Below are 15,938 nucleotides of genomic sequence, written 5' to 3'. Positions count from 1 at the left end.
ATAGGAACGCAAATATTATATATATATAGCGAGAAATTGAGTGCTTTTCGGTCTTCACATGAAGTGCTTTTCGGTCGGTATATTGCCGATATTTATCCAATTTCGGGCATTAATACCTCGTTATAAACCCAAGGTAGTATAAATGTGCATGAAATATAACCATTTATAACTAATTCAATCCGTTTACACCCAATAGAAACGCAACTATTCATATATATAGCGAGAAATTGAGTGCTTTTCGGTCTTCACATGAAGTGCTTTTCGGTCGGTATATTGCCGATATTTATCCAATTTTGGGGCTTAATACCTCATAATAAACCCAAGGTAGTATAAATATGCATGAAATATAACCATTTATAACTAATTCAATCCGTTTACACCCAATAGAAACGCAATTATTCACATATATAGCGAGAAATTGAGTGCTTTTCGGTCTTCACATGAAGTGCTTTTCGGTCGGTATATTGCCGATATTTATCCAATTTCGGGCATTAATACCTCGTTATAAACACAAGGTAGTATAAATATGCATGCAATATACCATTTATAACTAATTTAAACCGTTTACACATAATAGGAACGCAAATATTATATATATATATAACGAGAAATTGAGTGCTTTTCGGTCTTCACATGAAGTGCTTTTCGGTCGGTATATTGCCGATATTTATCCAATTTCGGGCATTAATACCTCGTTATAAACCCAAGGTAGTATAAATGTGCATGAAATATAACCATTTATAACTAATTCAATCCGTTTACACCCAATAGAAACGCAAATATTCATATATATAGCGAGAAATTGAGTGCTTTTCGGTCTTCACGTGAAGTGCTTTTCGGTCGGTATATTGCCGATATTTATCCAATTTCGGGCATTAATACCTCGTTATAAACCCAAGGTAGTATAAATGTGCATGAAATATAACCATTTATAACTAATTCACTCCGTTTACACCCAATAGAAACGCAAATATTCATATATATAGCGAGAAATTGAGTGCTTTTCGGTTTCCACATGAAGTGCTTTTCGGTCGGTAATTGCCGATATTTTCCATTTTGGGCACAATGTAGTATAAACATACAATCATATAACCATTTATTACTAATTAAACTCGTTAACATACACTAAAAACGATATATTGCATATATAGAGAGAGAAATTGAGTGCTTTTCGGTGCTTTTCGGTGCTTTTCGGTTATTGTATGGACCGTATTTTTTTAGTGTCTGGATTTCGGCTAGGCTTTACTACACCAACGTTTACGCGGACCTTCGACTTTTGGAACCAATTAAACTGGCAAATACGCATGCGTCTTAATATTGCGCGAAGTTCAAGGCCACAAAAAAAGGTAGAGATGCTGACCTGCAATTTTAAATTATGCTTCTAACAAATAGACTTTCGTGTTTAAAGCTTGTACTTAATCAAAGCAGAATACAATACACAATAGGATTATATTGACAGCTTGTCTTGAAACTTAACATACTGAAGCATATTCAATAGTGCAACAAGTTTTCGCGATAATAAATAGCCTATTTCGTGTTTGCGTTTCCCTACAATATATTGCTTTATTATGCCCCCCTTCGAAAAAGAGGAGGTATATTGCTTTGCTCATGTCGGTCGGTCGGTCTGTCGGTCCGTCCACCAGGTGGTTGTCAGACGCTTGGGCCTAGGATCATGAAACTAAATAGGTACATTGATCATGACTCGCAGATGACCCCTATTGATTTTGAGGTCACTAGGTCAAGGTCACGGTGACCCAAAATAGTAAAATGGTTTTTGAATGATAACTCAAGAACGCATACGCCTAGGATCATGAAACTTCATGGGTAGATTGATCATGACTTGCAGATGACCCCTATTGATTTTGAGGTCACTAAGTCAAAGGTCAAGGTCACGGTGATCCAAAATAGTAAAATGGTTTCCGGATGATAACTCAAGAATGCATACGCCTAGGATCATGAAACTTCATGGGTAGATTGATCATAACTCGCAGATGACCCCTATTGATTTTGAGTTCACTAGGTCAAGGTCACGGTGACCCGAAATAGTAAAATGGTTTTCGGATGGTAACTCTAGAACTCATACGCCTAGGATCATGAAACTTCATAGGTAGATCAAAGACCTATAGATTACACAGATTGGAAACTCCCGTCTTCGCGATAGCGATATGCGATAAAATATAACGGCGGACGCGAGTCACGTGACATTGATTTTGGAAATGCCGGTGTACCTGTAAATTCTTTCCTGTTCCAGCTACTGTCGGCCATTTTGTTATAAAGCAATCAATTGTTCTTCGTAATTAATCGTTAATATTTGACATATTGAATATTTTTTTGTGTAAATAAAAATGAGTTTTTTTTTCTTTGTTTATAATGCTTCAGGTTTTGGTAGTTATTATTCTAATTTATTATTAATTTATCGGAATTTGAAAGAGAACACTGGATTCGTTCATTTTCGATAATTTCTGAAAAATTGAATGGCCCAACGATTTTTTTTTAAAACTTCTTCATTTCTCATCAAAGATTGATAAAGTAAGACTGTTAAGTTAGGTGAGATGTTAATCTAGGTATGATTGATAAAAAGTAGACGAAAATAAGGCATTTTAAAGGATTATGCCGTTGTACAATTTTATACTGTTATTTCATTCAATCATTTTTCACACCTGTCGCCAAAGTGGTTTGTTTCTTTTTGAAAAACTTTTCTTTTTCTCATCCCATATCGTTGATGTAAGATTTTTATGCTAGGCGAGATGTTAATCTAAGTAAAGATTTAAAAAACCTAGAAGAAAATATTCAATTTAAAGGATTTGGCCTTATACAATGTCGGTACAATTTTAAGCTCTTTTCTCCTGTTGTACACAATTGCTGTCAAACGTGTTTTGGTTCTTTTGGATAAACTTTTTCATTTTTCATCCCAAATAGATTAAGTCAGATTTTTATGCTTGGTGATATGTTAATCTAGGTATGAATTAACTAAACTTGAGGAAAATGTTCATTTTAAAGGATTTTGGCCTTGTACAAAGTTGGTACAATTTTAAGCTATTATACCCTATTGTACACACCTGTCGTCAAACGTTCTTTGGCTCATTGTGAAAAACTTTGTCATTTTTCACTTCACATTGAAGAAATAAGATTTTTATTCTGGGTAATATGTTTATTTGGGTATGAATAAAAAAAATAGATGAAAGTATGGATTTTAATTCGCATTACATATCTTCTTCTTTTAGTATTACCAGTTTTCCTGTCGATGTTACACATGCAAGTTAATATACAAACATATTATAACAGATAGCTGTGAGATAACTATTAAAAGCACAAACAATAATCTTTTATGTAATCAGTTCATTTTTATACAGCGTTTCGCCGTGTTTATAACGAACTTTTACAAACAAGTATATTAAAATCATAAACATTCACAACAAAGACTTATCTTAATTGGGCATCACAATGATATATAAAGAATGAATTCGCCGGCCGCGGCCGATGATCACAAAATTAAAATCAATCAACAACGCAAACTGATATTTAGAGTAAGGATCCCTTCTTTTAAAATTCTCAAGATTAAAGAAAAAACAAACAAAACATCTTCAGTTCGCTAATTGATCCGACAATTAACACGCTCGTGAAATGTTTGTTTTTTTCTTTTCGCGAAATCTAGTCCATGACACTTAAAGCTTTTATTAATTACCAATAGAAAATAACTGGATTACACACAAAACTTTAATAACCTATAACTCATGACTAAGATCTAAATAAAAAATAGAGAATTAAAAAAAATGAAAAAAATCTACAGAATCAATGTTGAAATAAGTCTAACCGAAATCGTTTTTGGATCGCACGATCATAGCATTTATTATACTTTAATGTTGTTTTTATCAGAGGACTAAATCTATGCGTTCACATTTATCTATCCGTTTTGAAACAATACAAAACAATGTAGTATAAATAAGGTTTCAAATGTTTGAAAAAAAAATGTTTACAAGAATATTTTATCAGAAAAAACCTTTCAAATAAAATATTCAACGGCATTCTCGCCGCGATTTGGAAATTCTTATAGCGCTATTCCTTCAACGATCGCGGCATTATAAATTCTTATTGTAGGTTAATAAAATCGAGATTTTATATAAGCATAATTACTCATGTTTCTAAGAAACTTTATTTTCTAAAAAGTTACAGCCGCCTTTCTATAGCGCCGTAACATTTTCGCATAACTTTGCTCGATTATCGTAGCCGTTGCTACTTACGAGTCGCTATCTTATCGCAATCGTGATACACCGGTAATCTCCGGACCCCTCCGACTGATTTATGGAATAAATCGTCTGCTGATCCTAAGTGTTCTTATCAGTTTCTCGACCATGTGACCCCGCCGCGAGATAGCCCGATAAGGCGCGAAGTTTCCAATCTGTGTAATCTATAGGTCTTTGGGTAGATTGATCATGACTTGCAGATGACCCCTATTGATTTTGAGGTCACAAGGTCAAAGATCAAGGTCACGGTGACCTGAAATAGTAAAATGATTTTCGGATGATAACTCAAGTACGCTTTTGCCTAGGATCATGACACTTCATAGGTACATTGATCGTGACTCGCAGATGACCCCTATTGATTTTTAGGTCACTAGGTCAGAGGTCAAGGTCACAGTGACAAAAATCGTATACACACAATGGCTGCCACTACAACGGACAGCCCATATGGGGGGCATGCATGTTTTACAAACAGCCCTTGTTTATGTAAGGAGTACTTGTAAAATGAGAAGATCAACATATAATAACAATACCGAAACAACTTTGTTTAAAGCTGTGAAATGTAAGAGGATATTAAATAATAAATATACAACGTGTTGCATGTGAAGTAACTTAGCAAGGAATATGTAGCGTCAATTTAATTAAATTAAGAAACATAATTATTGCTTGATTTATAGATTTTGAATAATGTATCATTTAATGATGAAACTCTATTCAAACATGATTTGGGATCAATGTTCCTGTTTTCACTGGTATAATGTCTGAATAATAACTATAGTATAAAATCAGCCTATTCAGGGATGGAAAATTAGTGGTTGCCCGTGAGCCAGGGGCAAGTAGATTTTGACCTGGACAACTCATATTTCAAAGTTGGTTGTCCGGCCTGGCAACTAGCTTTTTTAAGCTTGAAAAAAATTACCTAGTGCAATTAAACATTTAGTAACAATTGGCGACTGCGGACTAATAATTATTTTTATAAATATTCATTTATAACGGCAAAGGAAATGATTCAACTCAGACATTATACACAGAAAGTGTGTTATGTTAGCCATGTTGTTGTTTAGTTGTCTATTTTTTATTTGAAGAAAGTATTAGATACACATGACACTACATGTGCATGGTACTGGGCTTGTAAGTCTAGCTGGGCAACCAAAATACTAAAGATGGTTGCCTGTGTGGGCAACCTATTGTAAAACATTATTTGTTTAAGTTAATTTTAATTTCCTGCAATATCATTTATTCATATGACACATGAACACTAAATTGGTACATGAACATGTGTTTAATATATTGGCCCACAAAAAAGAAAGAAGAGCATTTTGTATCGTGTTAAATCTATGTTACCATACTTTGGTCTGTCAAAATGATGAAGGAACGAATGTCAAGGCTGTCATCATATTGTCCAGATTGTAAAAAAAACATAGGAACGAATGGCTTGGTTGTAAAATCAACTTAAAACAAATGTTCCCCTGTGTCAAAATGAGTGTAGGAGCGATTGTCCGTTTTAACAAATGTCCAGCATTCACTTTATTATTGTCCCCTACTGGTTTCAACGGAGGGGACTTATGGTTTGCGCTCTGTCTGTTTGTCAGTCTGTCTGTCCATCACACTTTTCTGGATCCTGCGATAACTTTAAAAGTTCTTAATATTTTTTCATGAAACTTGCAACATGGATAGATGGCAATATGGACATTATGCACATCATTTCATGTTGTTCCTATGTCAAAAATTGTAGTTGCTATGGCAACCCCACCCCAAAAAAAAAAAAAATCTGAAAATGGTGGATTTTCTGACAATGGTGGAGCCGGTAGGTAGTGCTGCAACAATATACCGGTATATCGGTATATATCGCAATAAGCAATCCGCATATTGTATTGCGATACGATTTTCATCATACCGGTACGAAAATTTTACAAAAATTCATTCACATTTCGTCCAGAAAAGCCATCCGAAATAATGATAACAAGGTAAACAAAACAAAGCAGTGTAAATTTTTTTATAGTAAAAATAGCATTCTGAAAGTTTATTATACGGAGTAGCGTTGTTACATCAGAGCATTCGTTCGATGCTTTTGAACAGATTATCGTTGAATTAATTGCGCACAGCTGTATATGTTTTGTTCGATTCTGAATTGAGCATTATTAAATTTGTAATCCGAATTTCGGAAATACCGTATTATACGCTTCCAAATTTTAATGCTTATGCGACAATGAAAAATTCTAGCGTCAAATAAAAAGTGCTTTATCCTTTGTCTCAATAAAAAGCGCGTGAAAATTATACAGACATGTAGAACGTCGCATGGAAAGTATGGGTGTATTTTGTGTTGTATAAAAACGGGAACATCACGTCAGGTGAATTACGCGTGTTCAGTGGAAAAAAAACACCCCGGTTGGACGTTATTTCATCACATCTTTAAAAAGTAACGAATGCCAAAATGTATTTGATACTTAAGAAAATTTGCGAATGTTTGTGTTTCTTGTTATTCTTGAGCACATTCATAGTAAATATATACCAGAATTTGCTTTAAAACTGGAATATACGGGATTATTGGGTAATTGGCAAGTTATAATTTTGGTACAAGTTAGCAATATATTGCGATATATTGCAATACGGGTTTTTGAACTGACAATATATTGCAATACGGTTTTTGGCGTATTGTAGCAGCACTACCGGTAGGGGACCATATTGCTTGACAATAGCCTTGTTATGATTAAACTTGCTAATATCTATACAGAATTTTAGTTTCTAGCAATAGGTTTGGACAAATTACTTTCAATTTGAGTATTTGGCGTTAAAATACTCACAAGAAATGACAAGACACTGTGTGTTTTTTTATTCAAAATCGGATCCTGTAATCATGTCCGGTAATTGGCCCCATTTCCAATAGAAAAAAGTATATGTTTTTCCCAAATGGGAGCTTAAAATTCCCAATGGAAGGCTTCCAACAAAAAAATGTGTAGATCTCAATATTTTGTTCATCTCCCATCCATATAAATTTTACCTTAAAAAATATAATACAGAAAACACATTTATTTTCAATTTTGAAGCATTTTTTAGCAAAACAACAACACTCATTTCCCAATTTTATTCAAAACGCTGCAAATTTTCCCAATCCAATTGATGGGGAAAAAACACTGACACAAAACTACTACCACAAGAAAACATGGAGTTTTTATAAATTGTGTTTATTGACCAGACGTCTGTCACCTGTGGTTTATGATACCATGTCGTTATTTAGTATTTGTCTGCACAGTATCTGATCATAACAAGATAATGGGTTTGTGCTGCACACATGGTCAATAAAACCTCAAATTCACCAATAAACAAGATTATTGATAGATCTTTGATTAAACACCGCATAAAAATGTGCAAAAGAAGAGTGTAAGAATTTGTGAAAACAATTGAAAAGAAACAAGTACTTTAATCAAGAAAATTAGTTTTAGGTATTGACACTTAAAATTGAAAGCATATATTTACTGCATTTTTTTGACGATGTCATCTTGTTTTATGTTGCCGAATGTTCAAAAGATTGAAGCGTTGAAATCAGATGTGGCATTGGGGGCACTATTAGAAATGGCTACACATTCAGCCTCATTCTGGAATGCTGCTAGTCACATGACTTTGTGGTCATATCAATTTTGGCCTGTCGTGTAAAGGGTCTATTCCAGGAGGTGTTTTGAAGGGTGTGTATAAAACACAGCTTTCAACCAAACCAATATAGAAAAAGAAGGAAAACAAATTAGGCTCAAAGTGATGGTTGATTAGTTTTTATTAAAATTAATAAAAAGGCGTTATTAAGGGTTGTATAATTTATTAAATACGTTGACATTGATGTTAATGTAAAGTAAAACTTTTTGTTAATAATATTCTATAAAATATCAATAGTAAAAATTACTACTGCTTGTTAAGTTGGTTTGTTAATTAAAATAATCATAATATGAATTTCAGTCAGATAGAATTCCTGTACTTAAAAGATGGAAGAAGGCGGCATTGAAGCGACCCAGGCCTTGCCTTTTGATGATTATGATGATGATGCGACAGATGATGAGGACCCTGACAGACCTGTAAGTTGTCATTTATTATAAGGAAGAAAAAGCTATAAAAAACAAATGTTTTAGCATGGTTGCTGTTTCGTACAACAATTTTGTCCTCTTTTATAAACAAACTGGGATTATTTTAACATTTTGTAACTTTTACTGTAAAAAAGTTCTGAAACATTAGCTTATAATAGAAATATAGTATAAATTAATAAATTATTACTTTCTCTTTACTGGTAATTTAAATAAAACAAGTTGAAGATGTGATCAAATTTGGTGGGCATGTACCTGTATAATATGGGGCTGAATGGGTCAAGTTCCACCCGGGTACTACTTTCCCGTACCCCGGGTACTTTAAAGTATACTTCACCGTTCACCGATTTTCAAATGATACTTTTGGGTACCCTGGTAACTAACAGGTACCCCATCTTTCCTAATAAAAGAAATTGGTACCCAAATTGTGTTCGTACCTAAAATTTTGTACCCACTTTTTTTCGTATTTAAATTTTTCGTACCCAAGTACCCAAATTGCATATTAATTAATTGTTTTTATTTCATTATTATAATCGACACAAAAACATAAAATACCTGTCTCTACATTTTTTAACATCTGTACTTTTTGAATATTTTTTATATCTACATTTTTGGACATGAAATTTTATTATTATTTTTAAGTTTCAGAAAACTTAGAGTAATTATTGCATATCTCAGATACATGTACCCTGCAAGATTTCAACATGAACTTTCATGGGTCTATAGATATTAATGAAGAGAATTGCAATGCCTAAAAATAATTACCCAGCACTTAATTATTTTTTTATGATTATACTGTTTATCAAGGGATTTCGACCCATCCATAATCAATGGGCAGATATCAATGAAACGACTTTGTTTGTGTTTCAGGAAGTTGTTGAACTTATTGCTTTATTTCAGGCAGCCTATTTGAATGTGCCTCTACAGAAAGGATTCCATGGAAAGCAGTTCCCACTTTTTGAAGGTAAAGGGTGTTGATGAATATATTTATGTCTCACTTGTCTGATGTGAATGATTTTACTGTCAGCATAAATTGTTATATCCATGGAAAATTGCAGATCCATTGTGTAAAAATAATGTATAGGTTGAACGTTTTAGATTTAATAAAGTAGTTAGTACTCAATGAAAACATCAATTTTTAAAGTAAACATGATGTTTTCATTCACAATTAAACAAAAAAGTCAGGCCCTGATTTGAAACCTTTTGTATGGAAAATTTCTCTAAACTTATCAATGGAATTTGAAAAGTGATTTTTTGGAATATTTTGCGCTCTACACACATGCGCAGACTGTGTATAATGTAACTGTGCTTTTGAATGATAGTACATTTGCAACATTACTACAGATAGTGGGTTATAATAAATATGAAACAGGATGGTTTTAAAATGCTTTTAAATTGAACATTTGTTGATCATTGACACAAGAGTGATTTTGAATTTACATATTTGTAAAATAAAATTAGTCTTGCTTGGGATTGGTATGCAATCTTGGATTTATTTGTCATAATAAAAGGAATATACTGAACATTTTACTTTGTTGAAAAGTTGAAAAATGATAGTTATTCACCATTGCTGTTGTTTTCCAGGTGACAATATTATTGGAAGAAGTGAAGAATGCAAAATATGCATACCGCTCAAGGTAGTTGGTATATAAACCTAGGACAGGTACAAGAATTAAAATACTGGTGCAATTAAGTGAATGAACTGATTCATTAATTGAACATTTATTGTAGATAATTCATTATGTAGGGTAGATAATTCATTATGTAGGGTAGATAATTCATTATGTAGGGTAGATAATTCATTATGTAGGGTAGATAATTCATTATGTAGGGTAGATAATTCATTATGTAGGGTAGATAATTCATTATGTAGGGTAGATAATTCATTATGTAGGGTAGATAATTCATTATGTAGGGTAGATAATTCATTATGTAGGGTAGATAATTCATTATGTAGGGTAGATAATTCATTATGTAGGGTAGATAATTCATTTTGTAGGCCTAAAAAAGATCTTTTACCTAGGCAAACGCTTGAAAAAGAAACAAAAACGCTTTAATTCCACCAAATCATGTTGCTATATATGATCAGATGATGTTCTCATGTCAACCTTGTCATTTCATTAAAATGACATGTCATTTTGTTTGTCAGATAATATAATATGTAGCCCTGCGAATGAAAGAATAACAATGATTATTTCTATAATAATATGAAAATTAAAAAAATATATCAAATTTTCTATGCGAAATCCAATGTTTTCTGCTTACATCATACATTTACCTGCATTATGCTTTAATCACAAAATTGCTATAGACATAAGAATATGATAAAGTACAGTAGTTTCCATACATTCCTGTAAGGGTCTTTGGGAACGTGTGTCCTGAACTGGTTATGTTGCAGGGCTTGTCAAGGGAACATGCCTGTATAGAGGTGCATGGGACATCTCACTTCATCTATGACAAGGGTAGCCGTAACCGCACACGAAGGAACAAGGTAATGTGCAAGGGGGTGGGATTTCTCCTCATTACAGCCTTTTTGAATACCAAGATAATTAACTCCAAACCTCTCTCCTTTGTGCATTGGATGACTCAGATGCAGAAATGGGGTTTAGGGCAGTAAAGAGTGGTTTTGTTTGGCAAGGAAGTTCCAAAGTCCCATCCCTGAGTATTAAATGGACAGTGTAAATGTAGATATGGACAGTGTAAATGTAGATGCTGCCAAGGCTGGTGTAATGGACAGTGTAAATGTAGATGCTGCCAAGGCTGGTGTTAAGATGGATGTTTCTTAGATGGAAGCCTCTTGACTCAGCTCAGGCATTATCTAGATGTGAGCCTCTTGACTCAGCTCAGGCATTATCTAGATGTGAGCCTCTTGACTCAGCTCAGGCATTATCTAGATGTGAGCCGCTCTTTGTGAAAGTGGGTTTTAATGCATGTGCTCAAAGTGTTGTCCCAGATTAGCCTGTGCATTTGGCACAGGCTAATCAGCGACGACACTTTCCGCCTAAACTGGATTTTTGCTAAGAAGAGACTTTCTTGAAGTGAAAAATATCATAAAAGCGGAATGTATCGTCCCTTATTAGCCTGTGCAGACTGCACAGGATTATCTTGGACAACACTTTACGCACATGCATTAAACCCCCTTTTCACAAAGCACGACTCATATATATTTATATGTGAAGTCACCCTGAAATTTTTTCTTTTTGAGGCTAAGAAATACAAAAATATGATAATACATCAGTGAGACATAACGTTAGAAGTAGTATCTAATTCTGAATTTCTAAGTTAGGTCATTCAATATCAGCGTATGATAGAGGCCTCAGCTGTTTCTTCTTTTGAGGCTATGGCATTAGAAATCAGTTTATGATGGAGACATCAGTTGTATAATCAAGATATCTACATGCTAAAGAACAAAAAGCAAGTCCAATGATAATTTTATGTCCCCCACCACTATAGTGGGGGACATATTGTTTTTGCCCTGTCTGTTGGTTTGTGTGTTTGTTTGTTCGTTTGCGCCAACTTTAACATTTGCAATAAATATTGCAATATTGAAGATAGCAACTTAATATTTGGCGTGCATGTGTATCTCATGGTGCTGCGCATTTTGAGTGGCGAAAGGTCAAGGTCATCCTTCAAAGTCAAAGGTCAAATATAAAGCTTCAAAGTGGCGCAAAAGAGAACAAACACATTTCTTGTTAACATTTAGTTAGTTTCCCTATGCAGCTCTATGCCTTAAACCTAGGTAAATTTAATATTGACAGCTTGAAAACACTTAGTTATCAATTTTAAAGTATTTGGGAGCATAAGATCAAATACACCAATTTCCCAATTTGACAATTTGACAAGTTTTCACGACTCGATTTTCCCAAATTTCAGGTTTTCACGACTCAATTTTTCCCAATTGGACCGGTATGGGTACTTTTTTCAATTGGACAAAAAAATCGCTGGTTTCTGACAAACATATTTCTTGTTTTAGTTAAAATTTGCAACAAATTGTGGCAGTATCTTGAAAACTTTTTTATGCATTGAAAATCTTTAATCTATTTTTAGCTGATTTTGTAAATTTCCTCAAGATGTTGTCAAAGTCCACAAATGAGCCATCAGCATTTACCATAGTTTGAAATAAATATTGCTTTACGTCGATTGTTTCAGCATTTCCTGGCAGCCTCAGTGAGGTATGAATTGAAAGACAACGACCAACTGGTATTTGGAGATGTCGAATCAGAATATAAACTGAACTCTTTTGTAAGTTTATCATTTGATTATGGTTACTGACCTCTGTTTCTACATGTATGTCAGTGCCATTAATTTACATGTATCTTAATGTTGATTACTGGGATCTTCATGCATACGTTTAGTAGCAGAAATGTAGCTCTTTCACTTAAAAAAATTAAGAATTTCTTAATCCACCATTATGTTCAAAATCAGTTGTGATTTCTAATTTTGAACAAACATGTCCTGAATATTGGCATTACAGAGAAAAGGAAAGAAAAAACTACAACATAAATGATTAAAAATGAATCACACCTCTAATTAAAAAAAAAGTCAACATATTTAGGAAAGAACATACTTTATATCCTATTCTTTGGGTTGTGTTTGTCTTTCTGTTGACTAATCTATTGTCATAAATTGTGATGACATTGCCATTCATCTAAACATACGTAAGGTTAGAGTCCATACCATGTAAGCAATATCTGTATACTTGTAAACGCAATATTGTTTTTATGCCCCGGGATCGAAAGATCAGGGGTAAATTATTTTTGGCCTGTCTGTCATTGTATTTGTGTGTGTCCCCCAAAACTTTAACCAAAACTTTAACCTTCTTCATAACTTTTGCAATATTAAACGTAGCAACTTGATATTCGGCATGCATGTGTATCTCATGGAGCTGCACATTTTGAGTGGTGAAAGGTCAAGGTCATTCTTCAAGGTCAAAGGTAAAAAAAAAATACAGGGGTGTCAATTTTCCGGATTATTCTGGAAATCCGGATTTGAGCCGTCCAGGGTTTATTTTGAGGTGAATGTAAATCCGATGAGTTTTTTTAAGGCGGGTGGGGGTAGGGACAAAATTCTTTTAGTGCGGGATCATTTCAGAACGAATATTGTTATAACATCGTCGGCATTCCGGACATTTGCGCTTGGTACCGATTTTATTTATTGATTTCTGATTGGTAAGCGGCTGGCACTGACATGAGCAGGCACTGGCAAAGTAAAGCACTGCAATATCATATTTTAAAACAATATGTTAATCAAATTATATATTGACTGCGTATTTGCTAGGTTACTGGTTACTGGTTTTCATTTTCTGCAGTCAAACGATATGCATATTTAATTTCATTTGCAAATGATGTATCGCGACATGTTTTCGGACAGTCGTTTTCGGATACGCTGGTTTGTTAATTACATTTCGAAGTTCTTAATATCATTTGTTTAGAATGACAAATACACCTGCGGTGTTACGGATGGTTTGGTTTATAATATTTCGCATTGTACTCACCAGAAATTGCACCTAGAAAGACTATAAAAAAAGAACAATAAGCTAGGGCTCGGGGGGTTGGGCCCTCTCTTCCCTTTATCCTACGGCTTAATTTTCCGGATTTCAAATTTGGGCCAATTGACACCCCTGAAAAATAGTCAAAAACTTTAACCTTCTTCATAACTTTTTCAATATTGAATGTAGCAACTTGATATTTGGCATGCATGTGTATCTCATGGAGCTGCACATTTTGAGTGGTGAAAGGTCAAGGTCATTCTTCAAGGTCAAAGGTAAAAAAAAATAATCAAAAACTTTAACCAAAACTTTAAACTTCTTCATAACTTTTTCAATATTGAATGTAGCACCTTGATATTTGGCATGCATGTGTATCTCATGGAGCTGCACATTATGAGTGGTGAAATGTCAAGGTCAATGTTATCCTTCTAGGTCAAAGTTTAAAAAAAATCAAAGCGGCGCATAAGGGGGCATTGTGTTTCTGACAAACACATCCCTTGTTTATTCTCAAGGAAGCTTCTGATGACCAATTTGAGACTGGTTCCATGGACCAGTTCCAGACTGCTCCTAATGATGACACAAGCGGAGAACCAGACAAGCCTCCAGCGGACACAGAGGAAGATGGCTTTGAAAGTGATGCAAGCAGCGACATTCTAGAACCATCCCAGGTCTGATCTTGTGTGACATGTAATTATCATACCACTGATATTACATGTTTGGCTGCTATAGAATTTAATATAATTGGTAACCCAATCTTCAGAATATTTTATTTTATATTTGTTAGATTGATTGGTAACCCAATCTTTAGAATATTTTATTATACCGGTATATTTGTTAGATTGTTCTTTTGGAATAAACGATAATGAAGGTTTACTGATTTTTAGCCCGGCTGTTTTCTGAGAAAACCCGAGGTATTGTCATAGTAAGCTCGTCGTCCGCCGTAGGCGTCATGCTAAAACCTTAATATTGGCTCTAAAATCAAAGTGCTTCCACCTACAACTTTGAAACTTCATATGTAGATGCACCTTGATGAGTTCCACATGCCACACACATTTTTTGGTCACTAGGTCAAAGGTCAAGGTCACTGTGACCTCTAATATAAAACTTTAACATAGGCTCTAAAATCAAAGTGCTTCCACCTACAACTTTGAAACTTCATATGTAGATGCACCTTGATGAGTTCTACACGCCACACCCATTTTTGGGTCACTAGGTTAAAGGTCAAGGTCCATGTGACCTCTAATATTAAACTTTAAAATAAACCTCTACATTCGCTCTAAAATCAAAGTGCTTCCACCTACAACTTTGAAACTTCATATGTAGATGCACCTTGATGACTTCTACATGCCACACCCATTTTGGGTAACTAGGTCAAAGGTCAAGGACACTGTCACCTCTAAAAAAAAAAATCTAACAAACTTTCGCAGCCCAGCGTGGCACCCGTTATGCGGTGCTCTTGTTGTAATATTTTGTTTAATTTGGCTTTTTTTCAAGTTTATGCATAAGGTAATGCCCTAATACAATGGAAAGCATAGTGCTTGAAAAAAACAGAAACAATTTATGTTAAAGGAGAATGTAGTTAATATTCAGAAATTAACATGGAGCTTTATTTCAATGATTAACATTACTTGTTTCCCTTGTCAAACAAACACCCAACGCATCTATTTGCCTTGATTTTATCGTCATATTACTTGGGAAGGGTGTACAATGTAACATTAGGTGGACAAATTATATGAATATGTTCTGACGCATTTTGCCATTTAACATCCGATCAGGTGAGCATTTAGGATCGTTCTTTGTCCGTCCGTCCGTCATTTGGTTTGTAAACACTAGAGGCCACATTTCCTGTTCGATCTGGTTCATCTAGCCCAAACACTTGATCACTAGGTATATTTTTGACACAGATTAAATGAACCAACTCCTGTCAGGTGAGCGAAATATGGCCATCTTGGCCCTCTTGTTTAATATTATATAATACAGTGTGAATCTTTCTCAGTTCAGCTGATGTTAATTGATTGTCCTTGTTTTATATTGCAAGTAATTTATATACTCATTGTGAGCTTTTGTATCCTTGTCCTACAGACAAATGTTCAGTTTCAATTGTTTAAAGACTAAACAAATATAAGTGTATATCACTTG

The 15,938-nt window shown here is 34.2% G+C and overlaps 2 protein-coding genes across 7 annotated transcripts in view; both read left to right on the top strand.

Moving 5' to 3' along the window:
• Positions 1-15,033, top strand: part of LOC127863133 (phosphatidylinositol-glycan biosynthesis class W protein-like) — a 251,496-nt gene extending 236,463 nt beyond the window's left edge. The window contains exon 9 of the transcript XR_008040936.1: positions 14,880-15,033. The gene's annotated coding sequence lies outside the window, so the exon portion shown is untranslated. The remainder of the gene's footprint in view (positions 1-14,879) is intronic.
• The window catches only part of LOC127863129 (mediator of DNA damage checkpoint protein 1-like), a 54,558-nt gene continuing 39,865 nt past the window's right edge, over positions 1,246-15,938 (top strand). For 4 of the 6 annotated variants that reach the window (XR_008040931.1, XR_008040930.1, XM_052402500.1 and 1 more), the window contains exons 1-7: positions 1,247-1,346; positions 8,190-8,305; positions 9,212-9,275; positions 9,896-9,948; positions 10,710-10,802; positions 12,461-12,553; positions 14,312-14,467. Coding sequence is in view for 4 of the 6 variants with exons in the window: in XM_052402500.1 (XP_052258460.1) it covers positions 8,216-8,305; positions 9,212-9,275; positions 9,896-9,948; positions 10,710-10,802; positions 12,461-12,553; positions 14,312-14,467 (549 nt within the window). In the remaining 2 variants the exon portion in view is untranslated. Of the gene's footprint in view, positions 1,347-8,189; positions 8,306-9,211; positions 9,276-9,895; positions 9,949-10,709; positions 10,803-12,460; positions 12,554-14,311; positions 14,468-15,938 lie in introns of all 6 variants that reach the window. The other 2 variants (XM_052402502.1, XM_052402501.1) reach the window with 1 other exon arrangement.

Source organism: Dreissena polymorpha, unplaced genomic scaffold (genome assembly GCF_020536995.1).
Source record: "Dreissena polymorpha isolate Duluth1 unplaced genomic scaffold, UMN_Dpol_1.0 chrUn001, whole genome shotgun sequence".
NCBI classification, from domain to species: Eukaryota; Metazoa; Mollusca; class Bivalvia; order Myida; family Dreissenidae; genus Dreissena; species Dreissena polymorpha.
Note: the sequence above shows the minus strand (reverse complement) of the source record. Positions and strands in the feature narration are given on the sequence as shown.